This window comes from Syngnathus acus, chromosome 10 (genome assembly GCF_901709675.1).
Source record: "Syngnathus acus chromosome 10, fSynAcu1.2, whole genome shotgun sequence".
NCBI classification, from domain to species: Eukaryota; Metazoa; Chordata; class Actinopteri; order Syngnathiformes; family Syngnathidae; genus Syngnathus; species Syngnathus acus.
The window spans coordinates 16,784,905-16,798,469 of NC_051095.1; the positions used below are offsets into that span (position 1 = coordinate 16,784,905).

General features: G+C 38.9%; 1 protein-coding gene across 1 annotated transcript in view; it reads right to left on the reverse strand.

The window, feature by feature from the left end:
* Nucleotides 1-13,565, reverse strand: part of LOC119129217 (short transient receptor potential channel 7-like) — a 39,305-nt gene that overhangs the window by 12,497 nt on the left and 13,243 nt on the right. Inside the window, 4 exon segments of the mRNA XM_037262329.1 lie at nucleotides 5,724-5,988; nucleotides 7,777-8,010; nucleotides 9,138-9,354; nucleotides 12,007-12,171. Of these exon segments, the coding sequence (XP_037118224.1) occupies nucleotides 5,724-5,988; nucleotides 7,777-8,010; nucleotides 9,138-9,354; nucleotides 12,007-12,171 (881 nt within the window).

The following is a 13,565-nucleotide window of genomic DNA, read 5'->3' on the forward strand; positions in this document are numbered from 1 at the left end:
CAATTACTAGGTGGCCACCCGACCACCTGAGCCGTAGCTACTGCAAATTAGTTTTCGAGTGATGCGTTAACAAAGTTTAAAGTGACCTTTTTCCAACAACTCTATGTGAGTCAGCATGTCTTTCTTGATTGTCAAAGCAAAAATGGTCCAAGTGGGATTAAAGCTGACTTACAACAAATTCAGAATACCGGAAACACGCTCACTAAAATCATTTAAAATGCACAAATTGGGGGAATGGAAGTCCAACAACTATACCTCTGTCAGTTATTAGCTTAAGGAAAGTAATGACTTTTAAAGACTTTAAATGGCCATTCTTGTCAAAAGTTGCTACAGTATATAAATGATGTTCATCTGCTGTTAAGGGTGCTGACTACAATTTCCTCATTTTGGTGTTTCCACTATTGTAATTGATGAGAGTCATTCAGTAAATTAATATTATTACTCTTTTAAAGTTACTTTGTTATATTTGAGATTGTTTAAAATTGTACAATCATATTTATCAATATATATTTTTTTAAATACTCTGGGAAAAATTATTACAGTGTTTTCATGCTAATGTCGACTTTGTTTTTAGATTCGTGATTTTTGAAGGAGCCGCAGTCTCTGCATTTTATGAACCTTTCTATTTTTCTGACAGTTAAAATGTTCAGTCGAGTTGGGGGGGGTGCAGAAGGCAATCACCTGGGGGGACAACAACTTTGAAAACAGTGCGTCCGCATCCAACAAATAACCCCGTGGGACGTTTGCACAGGTGCAGAAGTTCTTTCACACTATGGCACCAAATTAACTTTAGAGCCTGTTTCTAATATTTTGGATATTCAGCTGCATGAGACATAAGAGTGGTTCTGCTGAGCATTGTTGAGCATTTTAATAAAAAATCTATGAAAAATTCATGAGAAAGCAGCATGTTTTTGTTGCGTTTTCTCATCATATTTTTAAGGTCTATTTTGTCTTAGTATCAACAGTCTCCTCTCCCCCCTTTTTTTACTTCCACATTGGTGCAAGCTGCTCTCGACTCCCCTCTGAGCTAATAAAATGTCCTCTCTCTTTCTCTCTCTCTCTCTCACCTCACCCAGCTATCTTCTTATTCTCTCGTTCTCTCAACAGGAACACCATCGTACTCCAACTCCGCCCCCCTCAGTGGCAAGCTAGACCTTCTGTCACGCTACTGTTATTTTATCTTCTTTGCGGTGTCACCCTCTGTTACTTGTCGCGTTGACTTTAAATTCTGGCCATCAGCCACAATCTTACATTTCTTTTATGATCTTTCATATCCTCTTTACCCTGCACTAACATTTGATTACATTTTGTTACAAATGCTTGTGTGTCTATCACAGCTCCGTCATCATCATACACATCATACATCTCATCATAAACAGACAAATGATACCAAAAGGCCCACAATGTACTCCGGTCACAATCATGAGCGGAAAAAAGATCTTATGTCCAGTCAGTTATGAGCAGTAAAATGCATGCAAGGCCAACACGTGGCAAGTCTGCGCGTCATCGCTTCTGCACAGTCAGCTTGACCTTCTCTCATCTTCCGTCACTCTCGCCGCTCATTTTCCCCTCCTTTGTTTTTGCACCCTGGCAGCTCTCACATCTTTTTGCCTGAATAAACTGCAGAGCCCCAAACGTCCTTCGCTCTGCATCTGCATCCCTCCCTGCTGTTTTCTTTCCATCCTGTATTCCCTCCTTCTCCTATTGTCCGCTTCCTCTTTCCCGCACAGCAGACTTCATCCCCTTTTGTTTGTGGCACTGCCATCTCCCTCTGATTGCAATTGATTAATTTTTTTTCCATTTGGCCTTTTTCATTTTGGCATTTTTTGGATCAATAATAATTTTTTCTTTGAGTATCGTTAGACTTTTCTTCCTTTTGATCCATTTTACTGCTCTGTGCAATCCGTTTACACTTGATTGACTAAAACAGGGATACTGAAATTGTGGTGTGTGGGTTTACAGTAATGGTACTTGAGAGTTACTGAATTAAATCTTCAAGTGGTACCATGTTAAATTTTGTATAATGTACTATGTGGATTAAACAATTTTCAATTCATTACAATACATTTTTAAGTGCAGTTGTATTTAACTTTAAACTGCAACACATTTGCATTTAATCTTTTAGAACTGAACCATTCATTTAGGTGCAATTTTTAAGTGTTCTTTGGTGTAAAAAGTTTGTCAACTAGCGGACTAGAAATGGGAGATATGTGAGTCTACTCGACTGGCCAAATCTGAATCCTGATAACTGTGTGTGTGTGTGTGTGTGTGTGTGCATGTGTGCTATTTAAACAGTACACCCATATTGTTTGAACATCTGTTAAATTATGCAGAACGCAGGCATTACGCATGTGTGTATCTCTGTGTATTTGCACATATTGGGTATACTCACACTGGCCGCAACAATAGATAGACCGGCTCAATTGAACGTAGGAGTGTGCAAGCTATCGACCATATGTGGCCCACGGGAGCATTTGATCTGACTAGCCATGCAATTCAAAAAAGAAATGAAACCTCAGAGTAACTGTTATGAACCCTCTGCTCATATATATATATATATATATATATGTATATATACTGTATATATATATATATATATATATATATGGTACTGCATCAGGTACCAAAATCTGTAAACATGTGAATGCCAAAATGAGTGTGCGTGTGAGTGTGAAAGAAGATGCTACTAATGCCACATGTTTCCATCTAACCTCCTCGCCCTAAATCTCCCAGCCCAAATGGCCCCTCCTGGGTTATCATTAACACCTCCACCTGGCTCTCTCCTCATCTTCCTGCTTCAGAGCATCAAACATATATGCCTTGGTCGACAGCTTACGTCTCACACGTACCCACAAACGAAAAGATGCTGTCAAGATTGAGAGAGGAAACATTTGAACTTAAATTAGTCTTGGAACATCTCACCATTGAAATATAAATTTTGGGAAATAGTGGTGCCTTGAGATACAAGTTTAATATGTTAAGTGGCCATGATCATAACTCCAAACTCTCAAATCATCTTTTCCTATTGAAATGAATGATAATGGCCGCAATCTGTTCCAGCTTCCCCAAAAACATTTAATGTAGAAAAATAACAATATACTGTAACGTCTGTTCATTATTGGAAGTGTGAAGGTGGGGCCAGTTGAGTGGGAACTGACATCAGAAAAAGGGGAGAGTCACTGTGAGTGGAGCGTATGGCCGGGAGTTGTGGGGCAATTTTGAACACACAAAGTAATATTCTCTTTGTTGCTTCTTTAGTTTGAGTAAACCCTAACTGGAAGTGGCATCAAACAACCTGGAGCCTATTTTCTGATTGCTATGTCTTGTAAAGTGTGATGATTTGAGTTTACTACCACCATAAAGTGCTTGTAAAAAAAGGAATGATGTCTTATATCTCATAAACTTGTTGGTTGGGTCACTCAAGCTATCACTGTAACTACATACTTATGTGCATGTGCCAGGGCAAGGTGAACGCTGTCTCTCACTTGAAGTCAGACTTCAGTTACCTGTGACTTTGAGGAAAAGTGCTTGCATGGAAAATGAAAATGGAAGAAAGTAAGGAGTAGGGCTATACACATCTCTAAGCCTGTGGGAAGATGTTGGAGAGTGTCTGTGGGAATACGTATATGTCCATTCATCCAGAACAATATTTGCCAGGTCAGATATTGGAGCTGAGTGAGGGTTCAAGGTCATCCCAAATGGGTTTGCGTCAGGTTTCGGCTCAAGTTTTCCAACACCAAACTCCTCCAAGCATGGCTTGATGCACCTGTGCACTGGGCCCCACAATCATTGCCGTGCCCAAAGCTTTTTCCACAAAGATAGAAGCATGATACATTGTTATGCAGCAACAAATGAGATTTCGTGGGTAGTTAAGAAAAGTCCCCATCCCCTTTTTTATTCCAAATAGAATTCCAGGGTGTGAAGTGGTGCTGTGCAGAACATACCCCACAAATTAATAAACATATTGTGAATTGGCAAATAGTGCATTCATGTTTATTAATGAGGCATAATATTTACCAAGATGTGTGCTTTAAATATCATTAGATTATAAAAGTCTAGTTCAGCTCAGGGGTTTCTGAGAAAACGCTGCAGGCTGAGACCAAAGTCAGACTGACCCCTGATGGCGTAAGTAACAACTACAACGTGTTTGTTATTGTACAAGGATTTAACTTTTTGCTCCCTCCATATGCCTTCCACAAAACAATGAGGGCAATTGAAGGTGAATCAGAGCGAAGTACAGCTAACTCCGGCAGACACTGGTTAGAACCTGATTCCTATGACAAAATCTACTTGATTGGTATCTTACTAATGAGAGTTCTTTTTATTCCCAAAGGAGAGACAGCTAAGCGCTGGAATACATCCCACCCAGCTGTCTCTCTAACTTTAGGGTGACTGTCTCTATTACAGCCGGTGTCTGTCTGCTCATCTCATATCCTGGATCTTTGGCTCTGAGTGAGCAGCCAAGCAGAACTTACCACTTCTAAAACGCCTGTGCAGCAGCTCTGCACAAGAGCTTCTCTATATGCACAGCACAAGCACGAAAAGTGGAGTCCTTGCACTGCCGGTAGAAAACCTGCACCTCTATTTGGATTTTGCAGAGAATATTTAAGACATGGCCACGGGCAGTAAACAAATGCCAATACGTAAGTGCTACAAAGACAACAGATGCTACTACCTGACAGCAATTTGGAAAACACCAGACAAAATGAACCGTCATACAAGGCTGATTCACGCATTCACGTTTCCTCATTCGTCCTCGATAGTTAAGAGAGCCAAACAGAGTAATTTATGCAAATTACAAACAGTCTTATCAGATTCGGTGCAAATTGTGCCATTTCAACTGCTGACAAAATGAGACAAAAAAGATAATATTTGAGGGGATTGCAAGACTAAAACCAATGCATTGTTTTTACACCGTTTGAAAAAAATACATCAAACTAAGCATACAGTTGTGACTTGTGTTTTTATTTATTTCTGCTAATGAAGTTTTTCATTTTGCCTTTTTACTTCTCAGACCCCCCCCCCACACACACACACACACACTTGCACCCCCACACACATAAGCTCTCTTTTATTCTCAATTGCGTGGAACAGGTTGGAAATGTTAAATATTAGTTGACATGAAATCAAGTGCCTTAATAAATTTGGAGCCGAGGAAGTGTTGTAAGAACAAGACTTGTCATAACATTAAACTAATCCTCATATTTTTGGCGAGATATGTTATACCAGTGCTAGAGGCCTGTTAATTTTAAAAGCTCGCAAAGCTAATACTCGAACCAACGATCAAGCTGTTTAGCCTCTGCTATCTTGTTCTGCATTATGCTCTGTAATTATTCGTCATACTGCAGAATGAGTACAATCCACTGTATTGAATATTAACGGTACATCATTTGCACTGTAAAGCTGTAAAGCTCTAAATTGATCAGTCCCTCGCAATCTCAAATTGGAGATAGGTAGTTTAAATGTTTTACATTCTTTAAACTATGTTATTAACTGTATGCTTTATTAGAGTACAATATTAAAGCATGGTATTTTTCCTTTTAAGAAACACGCTTAAAACAATGCAGACGTTTTTGAGAATGCCGGAATAGATTAATGGCAATTCACGTCATTTCAATGGAGAAAAATTATCACGATGGGAGTTTTTTGTGTGACGAGAATGACCATCACAGACAATATAGTGCATCATAAAGAAATACACAAAAATGAAAGGTGTAACTCACGTGGTGAAGGCTGGATTATATTTGGCTCCCAGGTAGTAAGAGTACAGGTTAAACATGCCAATCATGAAGGCCACAAACACCATGATGAAGATGACCATGAACTTGAAGATGTCTTTGACCGTACGGCCCAGCGAGATCTGCAGTGGGCCGAAGCTCTCGTTAGCTGGAAGGATGTAGGCGATGCGCGAGAAGCTCAGCACAACCGCGATGGCGTACAGACCCTCAGAGATGATCTGGGGGTCTGATGGGCGCCACTTGTTCCTGGCTGGAGGAGGAGGGCAGAAAAATGGAATGAAGTGATCATCTACTGAAGCTGTAAATGTTTTTAAATGGTGCAGTCATTAGACAATTCTACATCAACTACAAAGGGTTTGGTTAAAACAAAACAAAACAAAACAAAACATTTATGACAGAGAACAGATTATTACAAATAACAGACACAACATCAATCGTGCGGTTGTTCCTAATTAAGTGTCCTAATAGCATCAATTATAATATTTGCATGTACAAAATAAACATTTGGAGTCATCTGTTTTCAAGTGAAGCAAGAAACAGGATAAAGATGAAAAGACCAGCATTACTGAGATGACCCTGGGTGATGGGTAGAACTGACAAGCGATGGATGTGAGATCTGTGGGGAACAAAGAGAGGGGATAAAGAGATAGACAGTCCGGGGAGAATTAAGAACAGACCCCGCAAGCAGGAAAGGGTAATGGGCTTTGGATAAAAAGGAAATAAAGCTAAGAAAAACAACAGCAGGCACACGCTAGGGAGGAAGATGGAAAGAGTACTTGTGGGAATAGTTATGGTGGTCCTGAAAAGACATATGGAGGGCAGTTAAAGGTGATGATCACTGACAACGAGGAAGGGAATATAAATCATATGGTGCAGCGTTAATGTGTCGTGACAGAGTCACGCCACTAGATGACAGCACTGATGAAGATTATTTTCCAAGATGCAAACAGTGCAATAGCAGCACATTTCACTACAGTGCAATGAAATATGCTAGTTAATAATCTCAGATGTTTCGTTTAACATCAAATCATAATGTGTGTTTCTCTAGAAATACTGTTGCTATGTCCATGGGACGCAAACAGAGTACACTCACTCACACGGTCACACACACACACACACACACACACACACACACACACACACACACACGCACGCACACACACACGCACACACGCACACACACACACACACACACACACACACACACACACACACGCACGCACCCACACATCTTTATTTCAAGTTCAATTTGAATTTGAAATTTGCACTCTATTAAATATTTTTGTACAAGTTTGATTTATTGCAATTAATTCATGTATTGTTTCAATTAAGCAACTTTTGCAGCACAACAGTGACTTAAATAAATTTCAAATGTGCCTTGTATCCAGGATAAACTGTACTGTTGCACATTAATATTTTGTAGAATCAGTCACATGCAGCGCTTCACTTTCCCCACATTTTGATGTTATTGCCTCATTTCAAAAGGGAAAAAATTAAATGGCCCTACAAACAAAACCCCATAATATTTTTACTAATTTACAAAAAAAAAAAAAAAACACTACGAAATCGTATGTATACATTAGTATTCACAGCCTTTTGCCACAAAGCTAAAAACTGAGTCCATAAAAAATAATAATGAATACCAGGCCTAGTCATGTTATAGTATAGGGCAGTGTAAGAGCCAGTGTAAGCGCAACTATGACAAGTTTGCTATCGAGTCATGATTGGTGATATTGCATTTTAAAACAATGGACAATACTTAAATATTTGCAGTTGGGCACCCATCGATTCGCAAATGCAGATTATTTCCTTCTGTTTTTCATGAATAATGTAAATTGAATGTTTATTAGCGTTCTTTGACGAAATCTTTGGGCTTGTATAAAATAAAGTTTGAGAAGCTTCATAGGCGTCACGCTTCCCCAATCCGACGCGCAATTGATGCTATCCATGGCAAGTTTTTGAACTGTTTGAAATCTCTTGTTGAAAATAATACTTGAAGTCATTTTCCTTTGAAAAGCAATAACGGCAAACATCTCACCAAATGTAAAGTAGGCCACCTCATCAGGCAGCGAGGCATTGCTGAGGTCATCATCTGGCACATGCAAGTCCACGTACTCCTGGGCTTTGGATGCCTTCAGGAACGCCATGAATCGTGCCGTGAAGGACGCCACAAAGATGGAAAGCATGCCAAAGTCTAGAAGGTTCCACAGGTGCATGATGTACTCTCGGGGTCCATCGCACCAGATCTCTTTGCACTCGGACCAAATCATACCTGATGCAAGTGACAAACACAGAAGGTTCTTTCTGTTAGATATACGTAAATATTCACAAAAGCACACACCTTAATAATACACAGATGTTAAAATTTAAGTTTGTTATTTATAACTCTCCAGATCTCCAACATGAGTCACGAATGGTCTCATTAAAAATCAACCCTGATGCCTTTGAAGCCAAAGCGATGAGCAAATTGTTCATTTGCATTGCGACCATCAGTGTATCTGCAACCATTAAAACAAGCTTCTGGAATCATAAAGATTTTCTTCTTCCCATTTATTGCACTCACACACAAGGCCAAAATGGATCATCGTGATTTGATCCAAGTACAGTATAACAAACATCAGCAGGCTGCAAAACAGCTGAGTTCTGAGATTAAATTTATTTATCTCTCCGTCTTCATGTTTCCTCACGTTGGTCATTACCATTTCATCTTCACAGGCTTTTATCTGTTCTCATTATCCTGCATTGTGTTGCTGTCACGTTTGCTCTGCTGAGGATGTATTTTCATCCCGCTTTAAAATGGGACTCTACTCCTGACAGTTTCCATTTGGGCTTTGGGGAAGAAAACTCGACTGGTGCGTTCATTGTAATTCTACTTCATATCAATGTTGCTCCGCTGGCTTATCGTCACGGTGCAGAAGTTTTATAACATGGATTCAATTAGACTGTAAAAAGGATGGCCGGTTTCTCCAGCTTGGATTATCATACAGCACTGACACCAATTTAAAGCAATTTTTTTTCTCCTGCTTGGATTATCATACAGCACTGATACCAATTTAAAGCTTTTATTTTTTCATTACCTGATAACATGATTTAATAGGGGTCGATTTGTTTGTGGGCTTATTGCTGTCTGCAGTTTTTGACATGTTGTGACAACCTAGATGTCTTTATGGTGTGAAGAATGTTATAATTGAAGTTTTGTTAAAATGCAGACATCATTTACATCAGAAAAATACAATAGGTAAGAAAATAACATCTATGTTGAATCAATCTTTCAAAATGTAGCGGTACATACCTCAACAGCCTCAATGAAGGCTCTTGTCTTGCTTTTTCACGATTTCAAGATAAATCAGGTAAATAAACGTGCCGTAATTGAAACCTCTTAAAGCAGTCACAACTCACCCAACACCCACTTCATGATCAACATCTCTGTCCAGGAAAATTGTGTGGTCTTGACTCTGAACACCTGCCGCGGGTGGTCCGTAATGGTCTCATTTGGGAGGTTCTTGACGCCCTCAAAGCGGTCGGAGGCGTTGACCACCAGTAGACCCAGGAAGATGGTGAAGGAGACCGCATGAGCCACAAATTTCATAAATGGGCTCCTTAAGGTTTGACCTAACTGGAAGGAGAAAGGATCAAACTTTAGGAAAATTCTACAATGGTCATTGTACTGTACACTCCTCCCCTGAAAAATAGCATCCTATTTTGTTCTAACAAAACACAACACAAGTCAACCCTTAAATGGTGCCTTATGGTCTTAAAATGATCTCCGTCTGATCAATTCCTGCCATTGTATAAAAATAAGAAGCGTGCCTTCCACAATAAAATAATTGTAATGCAAGCCAATGCACCTTGCAAAAGCACAAAAGATACAAGTGAAACTTTAGCTGCTGTAAGTATATAGGAAGAAAAAAATAAGAGCGTAGCCACCAACCTGACGGGCATCCTTAACATGATAAATTGGGCCAATATACCGGCAAGCAGCATTACAAATGTGGTGAGAAGATACAAACAGGAACTCTCCTTGGACTAAGAATTTCCATGGGTGAAAGTGCTGCGATATATAATATTGAAGAGGCTCCATGTTAACTTGCACAGTGGGTATAAAAGGTCGACACTCGTCTGTTTAAATGCCCAGATTTTGTGATATGCCGGGGATGGGGAATCATCCATTTACATCCAAACTCATTTGCTTACATGCCTGTCACCACTGAAAGTACCTTGGAGTGACCCCAAATAAAGTTCACTTTTTCTTTAGATTGTGTGTAAAATAATGACATCCAGGTCCATTCTTTACACAATTTGCACTGCTCACCTAAGTGTTGCTTGTAAAAATTCACATTTGCTTTGTTTTAAATGACAGGTTAACCTTATCAACAAATTTCATGATATGTATTTAAGGATGCAAGATTACTGTGTATGTGTACTATGAATGAAACCAGTGATACTTGTGTACAACTATTGCAAATGGTTGGAGTATATTAAGGTCAAACAATCGGCAAAGATTGGCTAATTGTCCGATTATTTTGTTTGAAGGGCCATAATTGGAATATTTAATCTGCTCCAATATAAAAAATAAACCAAGCATGACCACACATTTGGCTAGATTGCGCACAGAAAATTATGTTTGGTAATGAAACAACCCAGAACTGAATTTGATGTGACTCATTATTTCGCTTGGCTACCCAATCTTGAAGTACTCCTTATCATCCCATGAGAACAATCCTGTCACAAGTGTATTTTATCAGCTGCCACAAAGATTAGGCAAAGATGAATGATTTAGGAGTGACTCTGCAACTGGAATCATCCCTGATTCCTAGTTCCACGTTATCCTAGGGGCACATTCAATTGTTGATTGAAAAAAGTGAATTTCAAATTGTATCTACTATTTAGGACAAAAATGACATTTGTGTAGATAGAAATAATAAGATATAAAAATGCCACAGTGCATCACCTGAATAGAAAAATGCCTCACATGCTAACAGTTTCAGCACCTCTCTTCAAACCTGCTGTGTTCAATATTATCTTTCCACAGGAGACCACTATTACCCGCAGGTACTGCAGCACATAAGGTTCCAATACCATGCATGCGCACAGGCACAACCCAAAGGTGAAGCTCGATTTTGTGAAAACATTCCCATGTCACTAGGACATGCTCCTACTTCAGTTGTTACGATGATAAGGTTGATTGGATTCACCTCCTTGCTTGAAATGAGATGCTTGTTCCAGATTGGTCTGACAACTGTGTGACAAAAGCTAATCTGTCTTCGAACAAAAAAAATTGTTTTCAGTGAGCACATTTCAAGCACATAAATGGTGCTCCTTGTGTGTCTCACCAGGGTTGTACAGATATTTTGAAATCTGCACACACTCTCACTCTGCAACACATCCAAGCCCGGTCCACTTTTTGCACAGCTGAGTGTGACAATAGTAAGACAATACTAGCTACAGTAACAGATGCTGTAATTAGTGCTTTCATTGATACCTAGCCAAACCGTCAAGTAAAAATGGATGGTTTGTACCATGTGGGTATTGATGCATGGATTTTCCCTTTGCAGTGCCATGGGTTTGAATCTCCCAGGAGACGAGGGTATAAAGTACAAACAAGTTCCAAAAAAGGACAGCAATTCAAACATCTCTTGAGGAAATTCAAAAAATTATATTAAGAAAGAGTAAGAACAAGTGAAAATGGTCCAAATATTTATCATGTCAGTAATACACAAGATTTGGATTCCTTTTTTTTTCTTCTGCTGAATATTTACAGCTCAGACTTGCGCTTTCTTTGTACTTTACTGAAAAGACTTTGGACACGATTACCACAAATACATAATGGCTGTGCATTTACATAAAAAACTAAAGGCTCTCTCAGCATTACTCCTCTGTGAGCATATGTACACTTTTTTAACCTTGTTTACAAAATTAATCGAAGCACTTAAGAGGTCTTTGCAAGGCTTTATGGAAGCCCACTGTGAACAAAAACACACATGCAGGGATAGCGCTCAAAGCTCAATGATAATGTAGAGGATTAAGTGACTATTAATCAAGGGTGATCTGGAGTTTTGCATAATAGCTCACTCAGGAGTATATGTCATATTTCAGCATGTCAATTTAGATTCCAATCAACCTAATGCAGACCAAAAGAGCAAGGAATATGAGACGAGACCAGAGGAATAGACTAAACAATAATAAATCACCCCTCAAGCTCTGTTGTTCTCCACTTTGACTGTATTTCCAATGTGATAAAGTTTAATGTAACAAAAAAACTAAATACCTTGCTACATGGCATGATCCAGTAGGCAACAGCCAAGAGTGGCAGGCCAACGGTGACCCCCAGCACGGTCCAGCATTTAACGCCAATCGACTGCTGCCTAAGACCAGGAAGGTTCTCATACCAAATGGTCAGTAGCTGTTGTTGGCAGTTCGGATGGGCGACAAACTGGGGAGAGAGGGTGACACAGGAATGAGGGATATAAATAAAGTACAGAATATAACAAAATAAGTTGGACGAAAATGGGAGAAAGAGAGGATAAAGGAAAAACAAAATGATTGTAATGGCATTAGCCTTTCATACAGTAATTGAAATGATTACTACCTCTGCTCTGAGTCCTCAGGCCAACTGCAGGGCCCTGCACTGCAAAAACTTAATTTCTTTTGATTTTTGAAACAAAAGCCGTCACTCCAGTTGTTATATTTTAACATTTATGATCGTGAAGAGTGAGCTTACTCACATATTCACAAAAATGACCGTTTTTTTTGCATCCACTCCTACGCAAACAATCGACAAACGCTAGCTTGCGTTTTCAAGTGAGCATGCTGAATCTTTTTGCCTTCAGCTAAGCCGCGGCCCCAAAATTACGCCACATTCTTCACAAACTCTAAAGGGGTCCGCCGGTGTTTTAGTAAGGAATTCGAATTTAACATTGGTTATGAGTCGGTTTAACTTAAAATGATAAATCATGTGATCATTTTATAGGCAAGTCTCATTTTCAAACACATTTTCATATAAATGGAGCTGTAGTATATTTTCAGCAGTATATTCTCATTCTGCTCTTATTCTATGTATACATTCTAGTCTTAAGGCCTGGTTTGCGTATCAGGTCAGGCACTGGTCGAGTCGTACGAGATTTGGGATTTTGCAGGTTTCTTTTTACATGTTTAAGAAATTTTTTTGCAGTGTGACAGAAACTGCATTGGATCCTTACACTTTCTTGTTTTTTTTATTCTTTTGCTAGGCCTTTCCTTTAAAAAAAAAGTTATTAATGTATTAAAAAATCAAAAGAGAGATTGCCTTCAAGGATCTCTCTTCTGATTCACTCCACAGCTAACAGGATTTGCTATTGCTATAAGAGATAGAAGTTAGCAGGAGACAGTAGTTAACTGGTGAAGCACTGCTCAGTATTGCACACCACAAATGATTTGACATTGAGGTACAAGTTGACATATGCTGACATGTAATTAAAATTGCTTTATTGATGTCAATTGTGTGGCATGTAAAAAAAAGACGCAAACATTCCCATTAACATTCATCATTTAAATTGTGAGTGGTTATAAAGTTATTAACCATTTTAAAGTATTAGTATTACCGTGGTAAAAGTTCATCACCATAATACTGCAAAACCTGTATGGCTTATTATAAATGCTCTAATGTGATCTAAAACCTTGCTTGTATTGCACATACACAGAAAGGCACACCAAGCTGTAAAAACAAATTAGATTTAGTAATCAGCAGTGAATCAAAAATATCCTAATATGAGGGTTACAGTATATTGATCAAATGCCACAAAATTAATCAAACACTCAATCAAACATTCAGACCTTCATCTATTAGTT